General features: G+C 37.0%; 1 protein-coding gene and 1 pseudogene across 10 annotated transcripts in view; both read left to right on the top strand.

Moving 5' to 3' along the window:
* The window catches only part of Heph (hephaestin), an 84,561-nt gene extending 80,354 nt beyond the window's left edge, over positions 1-4,207 (top strand). For 8 of the 10 annotated variants that reach the window (XM_026784870.1, XM_026784875.1, XM_026784874.1 and 5 more), the window contains one exon: positions 1,424-1,656. In XM_026784870.1, coding sequence (XP_026640671.1) covers positions 1,424-1,656 — 233 coding nt within the window. Of the gene's footprint in view, positions 1-1,423 lie in introns of all 10 variants that reach the window. The other 2 variants (XM_026784871.1, XM_026784873.1) reach the window with 2 other exon arrangements.
* Positions 4,208-10,738: 6,531 nt separating this feature from the next.
* LOC102000173 lies at positions 10,739-11,658 on the top strand (annotated as a pseudogene).
* Positions 11,659-18,272: the final 6,614 nt, after the last annotated feature.

Raw genomic sequence — 18,272 nt, 5'->3', positions numbered from 1 at the left:
TATAATGTGTGCATGTTTGTATACATATACATAAATATTATATGTGTATTTTTTATAAACTCTCACTTGAGGAAAAATCTGTCAAAATTGTAGGTCTAACAAAATTTGCTAATATTCTAAATTGAAAGTTTGTTCAGGGTCACAAGAAGACTAAATGCCAGAATGTAAACTCAGAACCAGAATGCTTTTCAGTTTCTATTTGAACTCATTACTTTGCATCTTCTTTCAGTTCTCTGAGAACATTCATTCTTCCAATTATGCATTCATCAAACAAGTGTCAATTACCAGGGGCACAAAAACAAATAAGACATAATCACTACTTTCCAGTGCCTAAAAATGGAATGATACACAGAAACAATAATTGTAATGTTAGATGCTGTGCACAGAAGGGGTAAATAGCAATACTATCTTATAATTATTATATATTTGCCGTTTACCAGGTGCCATCCTAAATATTTCATGCATATTATTAACTCATTCAAATCTGATAATAATCCCCTTTCTTACAAATGGTCATCATTATCTACATTTTGCTAAAAGAGTAAACTAAGATTCACTAGGGATTCAGTCATTTAGCCCTAGGTCACAGACTAAATAAACTATAGGTTCAGAAAGAACACAGCCAGTTTGTGTTCTAGAGACGTGCACCCCTAATTGTCCAAATGAATTGCAGATATGTAACTTTTAACTTGGAGTTACAAAGAAAAAGAAAAGTTGGAAATTATTCAGGCAAAGTAAGATACATGAACCAAGTCAGAACCTATAGAGGTGCCATGTTTACAGGAAATAAAGGTTGAGTTACTGTGGTTGAAAAATATGAGATAAGACTAGAAAGGTAGTTTGGAGCCTGAATGACAGGGTTGGAATGTGTGACTTGAAATTCTGAGCTTTGTCATGTAGATCAATTAAGGACAGTGAAATGTTTATATGACAGGAACTATCACAACCATCAGAAAAGATCTGGCTGAAATTGCTATTAACATGATCTGTATAGGTGGGAGTCCAGACAGCATGGTGGCAAGCTGTCACGGTCTAATGGCTAAAATGAATGTTGATAAGTTGGATTGCCTCAATGTCCTCATGAAGTTTCACTTATTTCTTCTAGTTCTACTTTCTGGGTCCATGCAGATTAAGTCTAATTCTTTTTTCTATAGCATAAGATTTTAAGTATTCTCCAGTGACTCTTAGGACTCCCCATGGGCAAAAAAAACATTGTTCATCACTGATTGAAAAGAAGAGCTTCTAGCTGTGATATTGTAATTATATGAATTATCTGATTATAAATTTAAAATCTATCTTCATTAGCTGGTTTGAGAAATGGGGGCAGGTCTTCTGTCCTATTTTCATGGACTTGTTTGTCTAGAAGATGCCTGTAAAAGGTAATCTCATGTCTGGGTATCCCTTTCCTCTTCCTCCATTTCAGCAGTGATCCTAAGAGACATTGGAGAAGACAATGTGAAGCTGCTGGGCATGAAGATTCCCATAAAGGATGCTGAGATTCTGTCTTCTGTTTTGATCGCCATAAGTGTAATTCTTCTTCTTGTTGCTCTGGCTCTTGGTGGTGTAGTCTGGTACCAGCATCGACAAAGAAAGCTTCGGCGCAACAGGAGGTCTATTCTTGATGATAGCTTCAAGCTTTTGTCTCTCAAGCAGTAATAGCTGAATCCTGAAGATATCTTCAGAAAACACATCTGGAATGTATCCTATGCTGCCAGGAAGCCGTGCACTAGCAGGAAACTCTTTTGTCAAGGGGTAGGGGGAGTGGAAAGGCAGAGGATGGAATCAAAATTATTTTTTCCTATTTCTTTATTTATTTACATGGAAATCATGCTCTTACTTTTTCTTAATTTTCCTTGCAACCTAAGGCAGTTAGGATTAGGTAAGTACCTTTGTAAACAAATTTCAGTAGCTAGGATATGTCACCCTTCAGTATTGTACGGAAATTCCTAGAATGTAATCATTCTCACAGAATAGATAACAAGAAGTTATCTAATTAGGCTTTTATTTCCAGAACCTAGCTAGAAAAGTATACTTTTAATTGAAGCCAAATGATGAGCCACAAAGATAACCCACAACTAAATAAAGGACCAAGAACATAAGCATTATGGAAAATGAGAGGTAGCGTGGGGAGTAGGAATCAAAATTACTCTTTAATTTTCTTTGGCAATGGACTATTTAGATGAAAGAACTGTGGTTGTTATGAGTACCTACAAACTCTGGAACCAGAAACACCTGTAAATCAGGTTTCTTCACAGTGGTACTGAAGGGACTTTGGGATGATCTCTGCATGTTTGAGGTAGTGAATCCTATCCATTAAAGTACTTATTAAAAAATTGGAACACTGGATTTGGTAATTTTGATGATTCCCATGGCAACTGGGAGGTGGAATTTCATTTTAAACAAAAGGATTTCAGTGATGTGGGGAGGCAAATTATAATCTAGACACCTTTTGTGGATCCTAGAGATCTGGGTGCTTTGTCAACATAAGCCTCCATGTCAGAGTAGTAACATCCTAGAGGAGAAGTTCTATGGGTGCTAAACATTTTTGGAATGTCAAGAAAAGTGGCTAGAGAAGGCACTGAGACAAGACTCACACCTGTCCACCGGGCAAAAAGAGATAGGTGCATGCATGGCGATTTGGTTGGTAGGGATGGCTATGGGGATACGAGAGACAGGTTTGCAGTTTGCAGACAGCTTCATAGAACAGAATCATTCCTCTCTGTACCTTACAGCATTATCTCTTTCTGACCAGCATGTTCAATCCTCTCTGAAACTTTGATCAGAAAGCAAAGGCAGGAGAAACAGAATAGAGAAAGACAGCCCATTCTCACTAGAATTTCCACATGGCAAATGGAGAACAGAAGGGGCATCGTGGAGAGTAATGATAATAGCAATGGAATGGGAATATAGCCTAGTGGCAAAGTGATTGCCTAATAAAAGAGAGTCCCTGGGTTGAAAAAAAAGCAGAAAGGAAACAAAACAGAAAACAAGGTAATAACAGAGGTGTGTAGTGATCTTCCTACACATAGCAAATAATTCTAATTCCTGATTAGATTGGATTTGCCTCGGTTCATTAAAGGGGAGATTAAATGATTTTACTTAGGGTGACTCAGCTGCAAATTGAGTGGAGACTCAATCTTTCATGTCTTTGACTTTAAAAATGTCCTATTCTCCCTTTGTCTTGGAAACTTCTTATTATTCTTTGTCGTTCTTTTGCACTTGATTTCAAATTGTGAGGTTGCCTAGCAACTTGTTTACTTAGTTAGCAACCCACAGAGTTGGTTTCCAGTTGCCATAGGATGCTGCAGGTCAGAGGCCAGAGATGAAAACAAAGACCAGAATAATGTGTTTTACTCGTCCATGCTCAGTGACTTTCTGGAAAATTTCTGGAAATCTAGGTACCATATTTACCTATTGTCCTGTTTTAGAAATAATATGCCTTCTTAGAGAGAAATGATTCTACACACTTAGAAGATATTTTGTAGACTCTTAACCAAAGTGTACATGGCTGACTGTGACAATGCTCAAATAAGAGTCAGAAATGAATGGAAGGTTTTATTGACTTATATACACCTTAGGCTTATGTATCCCACAAACACTGCCATGCTAAAATCTCTTTCTGTCCTGGCCGAAGCTCACACTTATAACAATTTAAACAGTCGGGACACTGCAATTCTTGTCACTTAGGTAGCTAGAATTACATAGCAAAGATACTGTCATCATTGTTTTTAAGTGTACCAGTGTTATTCCTTTTTGAATAGTTGTTACTGAGGGCCATCCTTTCTACATGGCGAAATTGTGGTGGAGCAGGATGGTACAGAGGTTCTTTCATCTTCGTGTTCCTTCATCATTCCCGTCAAAGCTGTTTTAGGTTTGACTAGAATTTGATCTCCTTGATGTGAAAAATTACCCAACTCTGTTCTAGGAACCTGAATTCAAGATGCTCCAGCTAATTTATCTTGACTTCTGTTAAACTGCCCGTTTATGCAAACCTCCCCTTCCAGCGAATTAGCTTTTGTTAAACTGCTTGCTAGCGCAACTGCAGAGCCAGGTAGCAGGATATGGTTTGTCCTTTAAAAACCCCCTTACCCTAAATTGCAGTGCTATACTTGGGTCCTGAATATCTGAGTGTAGTCCCAGCTGGCTGGAATAAAGACTTTCAGTTGGATACAAACAGTGTCTGAGTTTTTTTCTCTGGTGGGCTCCCTGCAGCATTTGTTTTTCCTGATAGGAACATAGGAGACTGAATGGCAGACAGGACCTCAGTGATCACTGTCGCCCTATGCTGCTCCAACTCTAGCTGCTCCTTAGAAGTATAGCTTTGGTATAGGAATCAGAACCAAATGACGGGTGAGCCCTGGTGAATAAACATTCACATTCTAGCATCATAAGTTTTACTCATCTCTCTCAGGCCTCTTGAAGATGCTACTTACCTTTGTGGTGTTTTGTAAGTAGAGCTACTCAGGCTAAGTTTTACATGTGTGACTTAATCTTTCCTAAGCAAATCTATTAATAAGTCCTTTATAATATCAGTTTTTTTTATCATGTTGAATTTCTTTTACAACAATTTACCACAACAAAGTGTTAGTATTTAAGCCTTTGCAAATTGATAGATGCAGCAGCAGCCGACAACCATCCTTTGATCTGTTGTTTATGTGGAGATTAATGAAAACTGACTCTATTCCAGGGAACCCAGTCAATTAATGTTGGTAATTTTCATATAACTGGAAAGTCCTTAGTTTGCATACGTGAGACTGGGAGATATAGGTATGTCATGATGCATTTTAAAGGACTTATTTTTAAAATTATTTTGTAATTATGTATATGTGGATGAGGAAATGGAGCAAGGCCAGAGGCATCAGACACCTTGGAGCTGGAATTACCAATGGTGTCAAGATATTGAATGTAGTTTTGGGAACCGAACTCTGGTCCTCTGCACGAACAGAACTTGTTCTTAACCAATGAGCCATCTCTGTCGCCAAACAAAATACATTTTTATTTGTTGTGAATAATTCTGCCTCCAATCAAAAAATGGAATCTTAAAGCCTTCGTATTTTAGAAAAGGATGTATTTCTTACTTAAGTTGTTACAAATATGGATTTAAGGAGGTACTATGCAAAAAATAGTTAAATATACTCTCATCCATCAACATCAATACAGTAATGTCTTATTTGCTTTCTCTCCAATACATCTTTAAAATATTTCATTTTTTAACAATTTTGTTTTTCTTATTACTATTGTGGAGCGCATACCAGAGCCTGTATGTGGAGGTCAGAAAACAGCTTTCAGAAATGGATTTTCTCCCCCGACTGTGGGTTCGAGTGATTGAACTCACATTATCAGGCGTGTATGACAAGCAATTTTACCCAGTGACCCATCCTGCTGAACCCAAATATTTTTATTTGTTTATGTCTTTGTTGGTTCCCACTTCACTTCAAAGCTTAACTATTTGTTAACTTGGCATGGTGAGTTATGCATACCATCCCAGCATTGAGACATAAAGGACAAAAGTTGAAGGTCAGCCTAGACTGCGCAGTGAGTTCCACACCAGCCTGGGCCACTGAATGAAACTGTTTCTCAAAACAAAAAGGGCAAAAAATTCAAAGCCGTTTGTTTCCTAGACTATTGTATTCTTTTCCTGATGTTTTTCTCAGATTCTCTCCGGACTTACAATTGATTTTTCCGACAGAAAAGGGAAGCTTCAAAAAGATAATTAAGTCTCTACTTTGAACAACATATTGTACGTTTAGATCTCCCTGAAGATAACTAAACCCTGGAGATAATTAAAGAGGCAACAACAGAAGAAGAAAGAGAAAATCACTAAATAGGGACAGCGGGACTGAAAATGTAATGTTAGCTTTGCATCATATGACTCTCTACCCGGAACAACCAGGTCACAGCATATTTACGCTCAAAACAAGCAAGGTAGGACGTTGTGATAGTTTGAATGAATATGGTCCCCATAGTCTTAGGTTTTTGAATGCTCAAAGGGAGTGGCACTATTATGAATTATGGCCTTGTTGAAGTAGGTGTGGCCTTGTTAAAGGAAGCGTGTCACTGTAGAGGTGGGCTTTGAGGTCTCCTATGCTCAAGCTATGTCCAGTGTGATACACAGTTGCTTCTGCTCCCTGAAGATCATGATGTCGAACTCTCAGCTTTTTTTTCTAGCACCACATCTGCCTGCACACTGTCCTGCTTCCCACCCTGAAGATAATGGACTAAACCTCCAAAACTGTAAGCCACCCCAATTAAATGTTTTCCTTTATAAGAGTTGTCATGGTCATGGTGTCTTTTCACAGAAATAGAAATCCTAACTAAGAAAAACATAATCATGGAAATAGCCAACGAGTAACAGCAAATTGAGTGACCGTGGCTACCTTTTAGAAACTCTGAAAACTAGAAGAAAGTGTAGTAGTATTTTTCTAATGAAGGAAGAAAAAGAGCCATGCATGGTGGTACACACACCTAGAGTTTTAAAGCTTGGAATGCAAATCAGTGAAGACTTAAGTTCATGGCCAGCTTAGACTTTATTGAAAGTTGAAAGCTGGCTTGGACTATATATTGAGAAACTGACTCACTCCATCATTTCAATTCTGTATCTAGTGAAGAGACTATGCATGAATTGTGCACAGATACAATTCATATAGTGTGTACTATGTGATCTAACTTCCTTGTTGTATGTACTGGCATCTTATTTATTTATTTTTAAATATTTTCTCCTTTACTTTTTTTATTTTTTATTGAAAAAAAAATTCTGCCTCCTCCCAGCCTCCCATTTCCCTCTCCTTCCTCCCACTATTCCCTCCCTCCCCCCACTCCTCTCCCCCCCTCTCTCCAGTCCAAAGAGCAGTCAGGGTTCCCCGCCCTGTGGGATGGATGGAGATAGAGACAGAAACCCACATTGGAGCACCGGAATGAGTTCCCAAGGTCCCAGTGAGGAACAGAAGGAAGGAGAACATGAGCAAGGAAGTCAGGACCTCGAGGGGTGCACCCACCCACTGAGACAGTGGGGCTGATCTATTGGGAGCTCACCAAGGCCAGCTGGACTGGGACTGAACAAGCATGTGATCAAACCAGACTCTCTGAATGTGGCTGATAATGAGGACTGACTGAGAAGCCAAGGACAATGGCACTGGTTTTTGATTCTACTGCATGGACTGGCTTTGTGGGAGCCTAGCCAGTTTGGATGTTCACCTTCCTAGACCTGGGTGGAGGGGGGAGGACCTTGGACTTTCCACTGGCATCTTATTTTTTAAATAATTTCTGAGTTGTATTCTATTGTGTGAGAATAATGTGATTTTTTTCATTTTATTTATTGTGGACATTTGAGTTGTTTTTATCACAAAAAGGTGCATTGAACATTAATGTACAAAAAATTATATGATATCCTGGAGCATACAATAAACATCATTAAACATAGACAAATTAATATTATATGGTTTGTTTTTTTTTAACTGCAGTTGACCCAAACTAGAAATCAGTAACTGAAAAAAAAACACGTTTAATACTTTAAAGTATAGTTTAAAATGCTTCATGGATAAAATAAAAAGTCTCACTGACCATCTAAGTATGATTTTAAGTTATGATTTTAAATAGAGGTCTTTGGGCAAAAGAAACCCAATGGCATATTAGAATTTAACAATAGTTGTGACTCTATGATGCCCCCTCCCCCCATGAGTTGCCCATTAGAAGTATGTCCTTGGGGATGGGAATCAGGGCTTAATAGCTAGTTGTTAGTGAGGGCTGTATATTTGTCATAGGAATGGAGCCTTATGGCTAATCAGTCCTGGTGAATAAACATTTTCATTATAAAGTGCTCAATTTCCCTTATCTCTAACAGGTCTGTATAAGTTTCCTAACTAAATTTATCAGTAAATCCTTTATATTACCAATTCTATCACTTCTACACCATTATTATAGATCATAAAGCTATTAAAAGGATAATAATAAGTGAGTGATATGAACAACTCAACAGCCATAGTGTTTCCAACCTATATCAGTATACAAATTACTTAAATTTTTAAATTTAAAATTCCTTAACTGTTCTAAATAGAAAGCAATGGGTGAAGATGGGTGTCCTAGTAAATTCCAGCAACCATTTAAGGAATTAGTTGAGTCAGTTTGTTGTAGTTTCTTCCAATAGAGAAACTACTTCCTACTTTATACTAAGTCAACAAAATTACCCAGGAGAAACTTGAGGTGAAAAAAATGATGCAATAGAAATTTTACTAATAAGTACCTTAGGAAATATTAAGTTACATAAAGTACACTTGGGCTGTATTCTAGGTATACAAGGCTGACTCAACATGTAAAAATCAATTAATGTAATTTAGTCCATCAATGACCTAAGAAAACATAGTTATTTGATAATGTCAATAGTTGCAGAAGAGTTATGTGAAATGTCTACACACCCACTCATATAAATACAAGAAAACAGTAATAAAGGGTAGCTTTCTTACTTTATTAAATGAAGAACACCTACAAACTTTTGTAGCTAATAAAATCATGATGAAAAGCTAGAGGTTTTTCCAGCAAGATTAGGAATAAGGAAAGTATATCTCTCCTGACTATTCTCCTTTACATGATACTGGTTTTCCTAGGCACTGTAATAAAACAAGAAAAGGAAAAATAGAGAGATCAGGAAAAAATACAAATCTTTTTGCTCTTTACCTGGTTGTTTAAAGTAATCTGAAAGTACAGAAACCAAACTTTCAAAGAGGGAGGGATTCCCTTTCAGAGTTTGAGGAAGATAAGGCCATGTCACAATGAAGACTTCTACTGTGCCTCTGCTCTTCCAGTCTTCGAGGAAGTGCAAGGATGTAATTTATGTGTTTCTTTTTCTGCCTTCTAGAGATACACACAACTTACTAAGATTTTCTACCTGTTGTTCCTACTCTTAGAAATATCATGTTCATACAGGAGAAGCCCAACAAGCTCCCATGTCTTTTTTTTTGTCCCTAGATTAGCCTAGGTACCAGACACTTCTCTCTTATGACCAAAAGTGAAATCATACCTGCCTGAAATTTATAAAAATGTGTGCATGAGCAAGAACCAGGGCTTTCAGAATGCGACCCCTAAACATCATGGAAAAAGTCTCCCTCCCTTAAAGAATACTTCTGTGTAACATTTGTAGTGTTGTGAAGGAATTAAATAACTTGAAGTCACTGTGAAGTTCAACTGCCTCTTGTCTTTGTACTCCATAGCCAAAGAAAGGTATTAAAATTTTTGACAAGGAGAATCTCCATCAAGCCAGGAATTAAGCAGAGTCATGGGCTATCCAAAGGAGTTCATTTTGTTGATCTTGAGGCAGTGCTGATATACTGCTCAAATGGGAAGTATTTCAGCATTAATTGGCAAAGATATGCTCATTGATTTATGGTCTTGGTGGTTTTCCATTCTCTGCCCTTATACACGCTACTTCTTTCAACATTCCTTTAGGAAAAATTCAAACTCCACAACCACCTGCAAATAAACCAAGTACATACAGATTTGGACAAAGACCTCGGACATCCCAGGGGCCTGGGAGATCAAAGGTCTACCCTTGGAAGAAGTTAGTATCAACCCTACTGTGTATGTAATTTGTGGATTGATTAAGACTTTGAACTTCAGGACCACATGACTTTAAATTTCACCTTGGTGCCTATGAGAAAATATGAGTGATATTTCACTGACAAGTTCTAATACCTTTATCCCCCAAAGCCACTGTTTATTTGTCTATTATTTCTTAGATCCAGTCAGGAACAAGTGGGCATCACGCCTCTGATTAAGAATCTGGACTCTTTCCATGCATTTCTGAGTTAAATCATTTGTATTGGAGTTGCATGGATGTGCAGCATTCTAGTTCATATACAGGAATGAGGCCCAATTATAGCCTTAAATGACACACAACAAACCGAAGCAAAGCAAGCAAAGAAGGGATGTTAAAGTCGGAAATAAGGCTCTGCAGAGTATGCAAAGCTAAAGTGAAGGGTCAAGTACGGGTGATTGAAGAAGGAAAGTTCTGCCCGCTTCTAATCACTGCCTAAGTAATGTACCTTTGACTTCTCTTTCCCACGCTGTATATTTTGATGTTCGTGAGTTGTTGTTTTTACACCAAGTGCTGGCAGAATTACATAATTTAACTTTTGAAATGTTCAGGTTCTTAATTGGTTGTTAGGAGAAACCACTTCGAGATAAGTAGAAAATATTTTTCTGCCTCTAAATTTATAAAAGAGTTGTTATTATGGGTCAGAAAAACAATCCTTGCAAATATTATTTGTAAAAATATGTCAGCTTCAGAGGTTGTCATTGCTACGCTTTGGGAAACTGCATCCAATCCGTAAGTCAGTCCTTGGAGTTTTGAGTAATTGCCTGAGCAATTCGTTCAGGTTCATGATACTGAAACATATCTCAAGCCATAATGTCCAAGCCCTCCATGGATTTAGTGTGACTGGAAAATGAGATACTAAGTATTTTCTTCTAAATTATTGTAAAAAGAAATGAGAAAAGTAGAATTCCCATGTTTTGGCAAAAAGAACTTTAATATATTTCTGAAGTTTTGTATTTGCTATTGAAATTTACACTGTCTCTCAAGCAGTTAAAAAACAACAGTTGACTCTCGCTCCTCCCTATTCAGGAGACAGCAGCATATAATTTGCACTTCCAAATTCCTCACCAAGACATAATGGTGAAGGTCAGACTGAACAGATTGGACAATTTTGGGTGCCTGGTTACCGGGGTTCCCTTTAAATCTGCTATCAATGACCCCTTAGTTGATGTCAACTTCATGGTCTTCATGTCCCAGTATGAATCTACCCATTACAAGTTCAGTGGCATAGTCAAGGCTGAGAATGGGAAACATGTCATCAATTGGAAGGCCATCACTATCTTCCAGAAGCTATATCTTACCAAGATCAAATGGGGGTGATGTTGATGCTAAATATGTTATGGATGTTACTGTTCTTCCTCACCATGGAGAAGGCTCAGGCTCATTGGAAGGGTGGGGCCAAAAAGGTAATCATCTCTGCCCCTTCCTCTTCCTCTGATGGCCCCATGTTTATGATACATTTTGAGTCATAAGAGGTAAGACAACTCACTCAAGATTGTCAGCAATGCTTTCTGTACCACCAACTGCTTAGCCCCCGCCCCCACCCCGGTCAATGTCATCCATGATAACTTTGGCATTATGGAAGGACATATGACTGCAGTCTATTTCATCACTGCAACCCTGAAGATTGTGGATTTTCCTTCTGCTATGCCCTGGCATGATGGCTGTGGGGCTGCCCAGAATATCACCCCTGCATCTACTGGTGCTGCCAAGGCTGTGGGCAAGTTCATCCCAAAGCTGTATGGGCAGCTCACTGGCATGGCCTTCCATGTTCCTACCCACAATGTGTATGCCCAGGATCTGACTTGCTATCTGAAGAAATCTGTGTGAAGACATTACAAAGGTGGTGAAGCAGGCATCCACAGACCCACTAAAGGACATCCTGGGTTACACTGAGGACCAGGATGTCCCCTGTAACTTTAACGGTGACACAAAACTCTTACGCCTTTGATGCTGAGCCTGGCATTGCTCTCAATGACGACTTTGTAAAGCTAATTTCCTCCTATGACAATGAATATGGCTACAGCAACTGGGGAGTGGACATTATGGTGTGTATGACATCCAAGGAGTAAGAAGCCCTGGACATCCCACCCCAGCATGAACATGATAGCAAGAAAGAGGGTCTAGGCTGCTGAGGAGTCCTTGTCCCAACTTAGCCCCCAACACTAAACATCTCCCTCACAGTTCCCATTCCAGATCCCCCAGGAGAATGGGAGAGGCTTAGGGAGCACTAGTCTCTTGAATACCATCAGTAAAGTTCATTGCACCATCCCACCCAAAATAAAGAAAAATCAGAGAAGTAGAGATTAAAGGTAGATAAGAAAAAAAATCACTAAATTATGTAAAAAAATCTAAAACTTGACAACAAAACAGAAATATGAAAGTGTGAAATATTTGTTTAACTAGGCAAATATATGTTACATTTATTTTTGCTGCTTTAAACTATGTAAAGATGTGTTGCATTTGCACTAATTAAATCAAATTAACCCTGGCTCAGAGAGGCAGGGTTAGAAACTAGTTGACAGGAAGTAGGAGGGAGGAACATAGTGTAGGTTTTTCAGTTGGGGTAGCATGGAAGAGGAGAAGCTTCAGGGAAGGTCAGCAAAGGGAACAAGTTAGCCAGTTGCTACTCTAACTCTCCAAGCTTGGAGGTTTTCACCCTAGCCTTTGAATCTTCTGTTTTATTAGAACTACAGAGATTTAGTCAAAGCTACCTTTAATGTCAACAACAGAGCCATTGTCTGGGAGAACAGAATTTCCCCTCAGGCTATAGCCCCAGCAGCCAGGCGACTAGTATTTTAAAGCACAGCTGCTGTGACTGACAAAGGTAAAACGGCATTTTGATGCTCCAGTATGTGACATGACCAAATGGACTAAAGAGCCACGCCAGCTTTCTCTGCTGCAGTTGCCATCTGGGCCTCTGTGTGAGCATTCACCGTAGGCAGCTGCCACTTGCTGGGACACTGAAGAGCAGGCTTGCATTTGGAAAGTGGAAAGTTTGACTTTGCCACTGACACCACTGACAAATGGAGAAGTCAGCAGATTTGATGAGATACCCAGAAAATGCTTTAGGAGAGATCTTTCCCATGTTACGAATAGGAGAACATAGCAATGCAGGGTGCTAGGACCCTGCATAGTGCTACTATGGTTAGCTTGATAGAAAATGAAAATAAAGGGATAAATAACCTAGCTGGGAAGGACATAATGTCATCTTAAAAGTCATCCTTGAAATTTCATTGTTAAAATCATCTGAAGAGGGATTGTAGATAAGGTATTCCTAGAAACAATGTTTATCCTAGAAATAATCCAATCAGAAAGCCCTGGCCATCTGGAATATGCAGAAGGTGTGGCAGAGGCTAGCTTTTGAACTAATGAATGCAAATCAACAAGGGACAGGCAAGGAAACCTTTTGCCATCAGGAAACTCCATGTGGAGCATCTTGCAGGCTTCAGTATCAAATTTGGTTCAAATATTCCCTGCTAACATTGGGGAAGCCCCTCTATAGAGCAATGGAAAGATTTAATGCCTGTTGTTAAGAATCATACTGCTCTGGATGCCTGAGCTGCATTCGTAGATAAAACAAGATTTTCAGGAGAAGCCATAAAGTAACTATTTTGGCAAATTTCTATAACTCATCAAATACTACTAAAGTTAAAATATTCGTAAATGCCATGGAAATTAAGGGTTTGTAGACGAGATACAAGATATGTGACAATAATTTTGTCAAAAATCTTGGCATCCAGGTTGGCCTCTACAGAAGGAAAATGTTCAACTTCTAGGAATTTGAATTTTATCTTATATGAGACAAAGTACAGGTTCGGACAAGTGTATAGATCCAGAAAGATAGATAGGAAAATTAAAATTATGTATTGCTAACATAGCAATGAATTTATGGGGGTGTGATTTGTCACAGCAGATGAACATTCTTTAAATCTCAGAAATTATAAAATAAGGAATGCTCCTGAGAGAAATATTGAAGGGCATTATCAGGGATTGTCACAGACTTTAAAGTTGTACATAATAAGCAGGGCACAGCAGCTATTGGTCTTTCAAAGATAACATCATCTCTACCTTTAAGATGGTAAACTGATAAATCTGTGGGTGAAACAATGGCTTTGCATGTCAGAAAAATTGCAGGCACTAAAAAATCTGGTACAGGATCAGTTAAATGCTCAATATATTGAAAAATCAACCAGTCATTGGAATTCTCTTATATATTTCATTTAAAAAAATCTGGAAAATAGAGATTGTTAACAGATGTGTGATCCATAAATAAGGTGATTCAGTCAAGGGTTCTTTACAACCTGGAATTCCCTTGTCTTCTTTATTACCTAGAGGATGGTTTGTTATACTAATTGATTAAAAGACTGTTCTTTTACTATACCTTTGTAAGAACAGGATAGAGAAAAATTTGCCTTCACAGTGCCTTTTTACAATGATTTCCAGCATGTTAAAAGATGCCATTGGAGAATTCTTTCACAAGGAGTTTTAAGTAGTCTCACCTTATGTCAATAGTTTGCACAATAGATATTAGCACTAATTAATAAACATTTTCATCAATCTATAATTTACCATTACATGGATGATATCTTATTGACTGATTCAGACATAGATACTTTAGACAAAACATGTTTGATGAAATAAAGAGAATTTTACCTTGGGGATTGTAAGTTGCTGTTGAAAAAACACAAAGAGGAGAGTCTATTATTTAGGATATAAGATAGGTTTATAGAACATTCAACCACAGAAAGTGAAAATAAGGAAAAGTCAATTATGAACACAATGATTTTCAAAAATTGCTGGAAGATAGTAACTGGCTATGGCTGACAGTTGGATTAACAACTCAAAAACTAAGTAACTTATTTCAAACCTTACAAGGTGATAAGGGCTTAAATAGTCCAAGAAAATTATCAGCTGAGGCTGAGAGAGAACTGGCTCTGGTAGACAAGAAATTACAGGATGCACATGCGGATCATTTGGATCCAGAGCTTGACTGTATTTTGATTATTTTACTTTCTATGCATTCTCCTATAGGGAATCTTATAAAGAGAGAAGATATCTTATAAAGAATATTTTTTTACCATACAAACAGCAAAAAATTAAATAGCTGTGTAGAAAAGGGTTCTGGATTGATTCTGAAAGGAAAATTGAGACTTCACCACTTAACAGACCAAGCAGAAATTGTGGTACCTTTCACTAATCCTGAAATTATCTTATTACGAAAAGAAAGTGAAAATAGACAAAGAGCTTGCAGTAATTTTCTGAGAAATATTAGTAACAAATATCCCCAAAACAAGTGACATCAGTTTATATAAAGAGCTAGTTGGATTCTTTCTCATATAATGAAAATATCCCAATTTCTGGAGCCCCTATATTCTATATTGATACAAATAAATCAGAAAAGGCAGCTTATAAGTCAGGAAAAATAAGTAAAGTGGCTCAAAATCCTTATGATGCAGTTTAGAAACTAGAATTATGTTCTGTTCTCATGGTATTATTAGATTTTTCAGAAGCTCTTAACATAATTACTGACACTCAATATGCAGAAAGAGTTGTTTTACATATTGAAACTTCTGAAATAATTCCAGATGATTCAGAATTCAATTTGTTACTATGTAAATACAACAAATAATCAGAAAAAGGAATCATCCCTTGTATATAACACATATCAGATCCCATATAAGACTACCAGGCCCTCTATTACAAGACAATGATGTAATTGATCAGTTGTTGGTAGTAAATATGCTAGAAGCTTCAGATTTCAAATGAGCACCATGTTAACAGCAAAGCTTTGAAGAAAGATTTTTTTTATCACTTGGATACAAGTCAAGGAAATTATAAGGAAATGTCCTACTTTTTCTTTGTATAATCAAACTCCATTACCTGCAGGAAGTAACTCAAAAGGTACTTAAGGAAATGAAATTTGGCAAGTGAATGTGTCTCACTTTGCAGAGTTTGGAAAATTAAAATATTTGAACCATACTATAGATAAATATTCAGGATTTCAATTGTCTGCTTTTTTAATTTCTGAAAAAGTTTATTCTGTTATTGTATATTTATTAGAAGTCATGACTATTATAGGAATACCTCTATAAATTGAGGTTGATAATGCTCCAGCATATGTCTCTAGTAAAATATTGTTTTTCACATATTACAACATAAAGCATATTATTGGTATACCACACAACCCTACAGAACAAACATTTATAGAGAGATCTAACTGCACTTTAAAAGATATACTTGACAAACAGAAAGGGTTAATAAAGATACTTAGAGATAGATTATACAGTGCTTTATTGACTTCAAATTTTTAAATGCTAATGAGAAAGGAACAACTGCTGTGGGAGACATTGAATAATAAAACAAAACCGCCATTTTAAATCAATCTACATATTTTATAGATGTGTTGACCTCAGAATGGAAACCCGGAAAAGGTTTTTGCTTTCATTTCCTCAAGATAAGAAAAGCTATGGATGCCATCAAGATCGATAAAGATTATATTCAAACAGGAGAGCCTTCCTGGAGGAGAGGTGATAGTTCATCAAACAGGTTGGTCATTCAAATCTAAACCAACTTTTAAAGCTAACAAATGTCTTTCATTTGATCAGGTATGAAAAAAATAATAGTTTTATTAGTAAAAGATTATGCTTTTTCTGTTGCCATATTAACAAAGGTATAATCTGACAGTAAGGGAATTCCCCAAAGTTAGGTTTGAGACAGGGTTTTGGTTTTGTCCTTCTAAAAGGATGAAAGAAATATGAAGATTACTGGACAAATGAGACATCTGGAGAAGACAGACAAATATCTCAAGAAACATGTCTCTAGGAAAACAGCCTAGGCAGTTTGGATGCTCACCTTACTAGACCTGGATGGAGGTGAAGAGGTCCTTGGACTTCCCACAGGGCAGGGAACCCTGATTGCTCTTTGGACTGAGAGGGAGGGGGACTTGATTGGGGGAAGGGGAGGGAAATGGGAGGTGGTGGCGGGGAAGAGACAGAAATCTTTAATAAATAAATAAATAAATTTAAAAAAAATAAAAAAATAAAAAAATGACCTAATGATGTAGCACATTTCAAACCGATAAAATTTCCTAAATCTTCCCAAATAGTTGTTTCTCTTGCTCTTTACAAATATAGAAAGCAAATGGTCTTATTGTGGTACTAATTCAATTAAATATCAAAACCAGCTTTGGAGTTTGAGTGTGGTTCTCTCCCTTTTTAAACACAAACATGCTTGCTAAAGGGAAATTCAAAATCTCTGTTTCATATCAAAAGAGCCACCTGGTATGGGACCAAAGAAAACCAAAATTCGGAACTATTCTATTGTCACTAATTTCTAAGATGTAAAGATTAGCTCCAAATTTATAAGATTATGTGTACTTTTTGCTGAATGTTGTTGTGAACCTGGTACTTCTCTTAAAGATCAATTATATAGAAAGAAATGACTTTCTTAGGTGATTTGTGACAGAGATATCTGTTCATGATTTGAAGAGATAAGTAAATTAAGAGAAATCAACATTCTCACTTTCTTTCTCTTTGTTCTGAATAATGTAAAGTGTTTTTGATTTTACTGTAATCCTGAAGCAGTCATTCTGTCATAGCTCCTGTTGAGGTCCTCAGGAAACACAATAACATCATATTTCCATAGGTGCAATTTTGTGTAACCAGAGAAGAGTTTGATGAGTGCAATAAAGATTGCAATCAGCATGGAACATTGAGTGGAAGACACTATAAGCAGAGAGAAAACAGAGAACTTTATTGGTAATCTTAGAGTATTTGTATCAGGAATTTATCTAAATAGGGGTCATATGTTTGTGTCCTGAGCATGTATGCTTGTGGCTTAGAAGATGATATGTGTCTAGATGGTAAAATTTTTACCCTATAATCTCACTTGAACGTTGCAAATACTTTTACTGAAAGCATACAGATATTAAAAATCCCATCAATTAAACAGCATCAGATACACAAGAATCTTAATACAAAACATAAAAACAAGGCAATATGACCCCTGTGAAAAATATCCATTTCAAAGTAATAAATTCCAATTGGAATTAATTCAACGATATTCCCCATACTTTAATATAGTAATTATAAGAATATTGAATGAAGTGAAAGGGGTTGCAAATAAAGTTCAAAGTAAATCCAAGGAGCATACATATGAATAACTGAATGAGATTTCTCTATAAGATATGCAATTAGAACCCAGTAAAGAGAGAAATACTGGAAAACTTCAAATCTAGAAATGAAAAGTTCAGAAGTTAAACAAAAAACATCTCAGTAAAAAGAATCACCAATAGAACTGATCATCAAGTGAAAAAGAAAGAATAACAGGGATGAGATACAAGGTAGATGAATCAGAACTTTGGGACGTGGGAAAAGAGAAAGTAATGATAAAATAGGAACACAACAGTCAAGATCTACAAGGCATCATAAAAAATTTACAGGCAAATATCAGGAATATTTATCACAAGCTATTGTGTGCCATGATGCAATTAAAACTTATAGCAATTGATAATTCAGATGTCAACCCACCAGAGAAATTATTCTCAGATGGAGAAACCCTGTGTAGAAAGACTTATGGGACCACTGACTCTGAAAACCAGTTGCTTCTATCTGTAATTCTTCTCATATGCCACTTCATTTCTTCCCTAAAAATAACTTTGGATGTTTTCCCACTGCTTGTGTGT

The sequence above is a fragment of the Microtus ochrogaster genome, chromosome X, assembly GCF_000317375.1.
Source record: "Microtus ochrogaster isolate Prairie Vole_2 chromosome X, MicOch1.0, whole genome shotgun sequence".
Lineage (NCBI taxonomy): Eukaryota > Metazoa > Chordata > Mammalia > Rodentia > Cricetidae > Microtus > Microtus ochrogaster.
The sequence above is the reverse complement of the archived record's forward strand: the minus strand, read 5'-3'. Positions and strand labels throughout refer to the sequence as shown.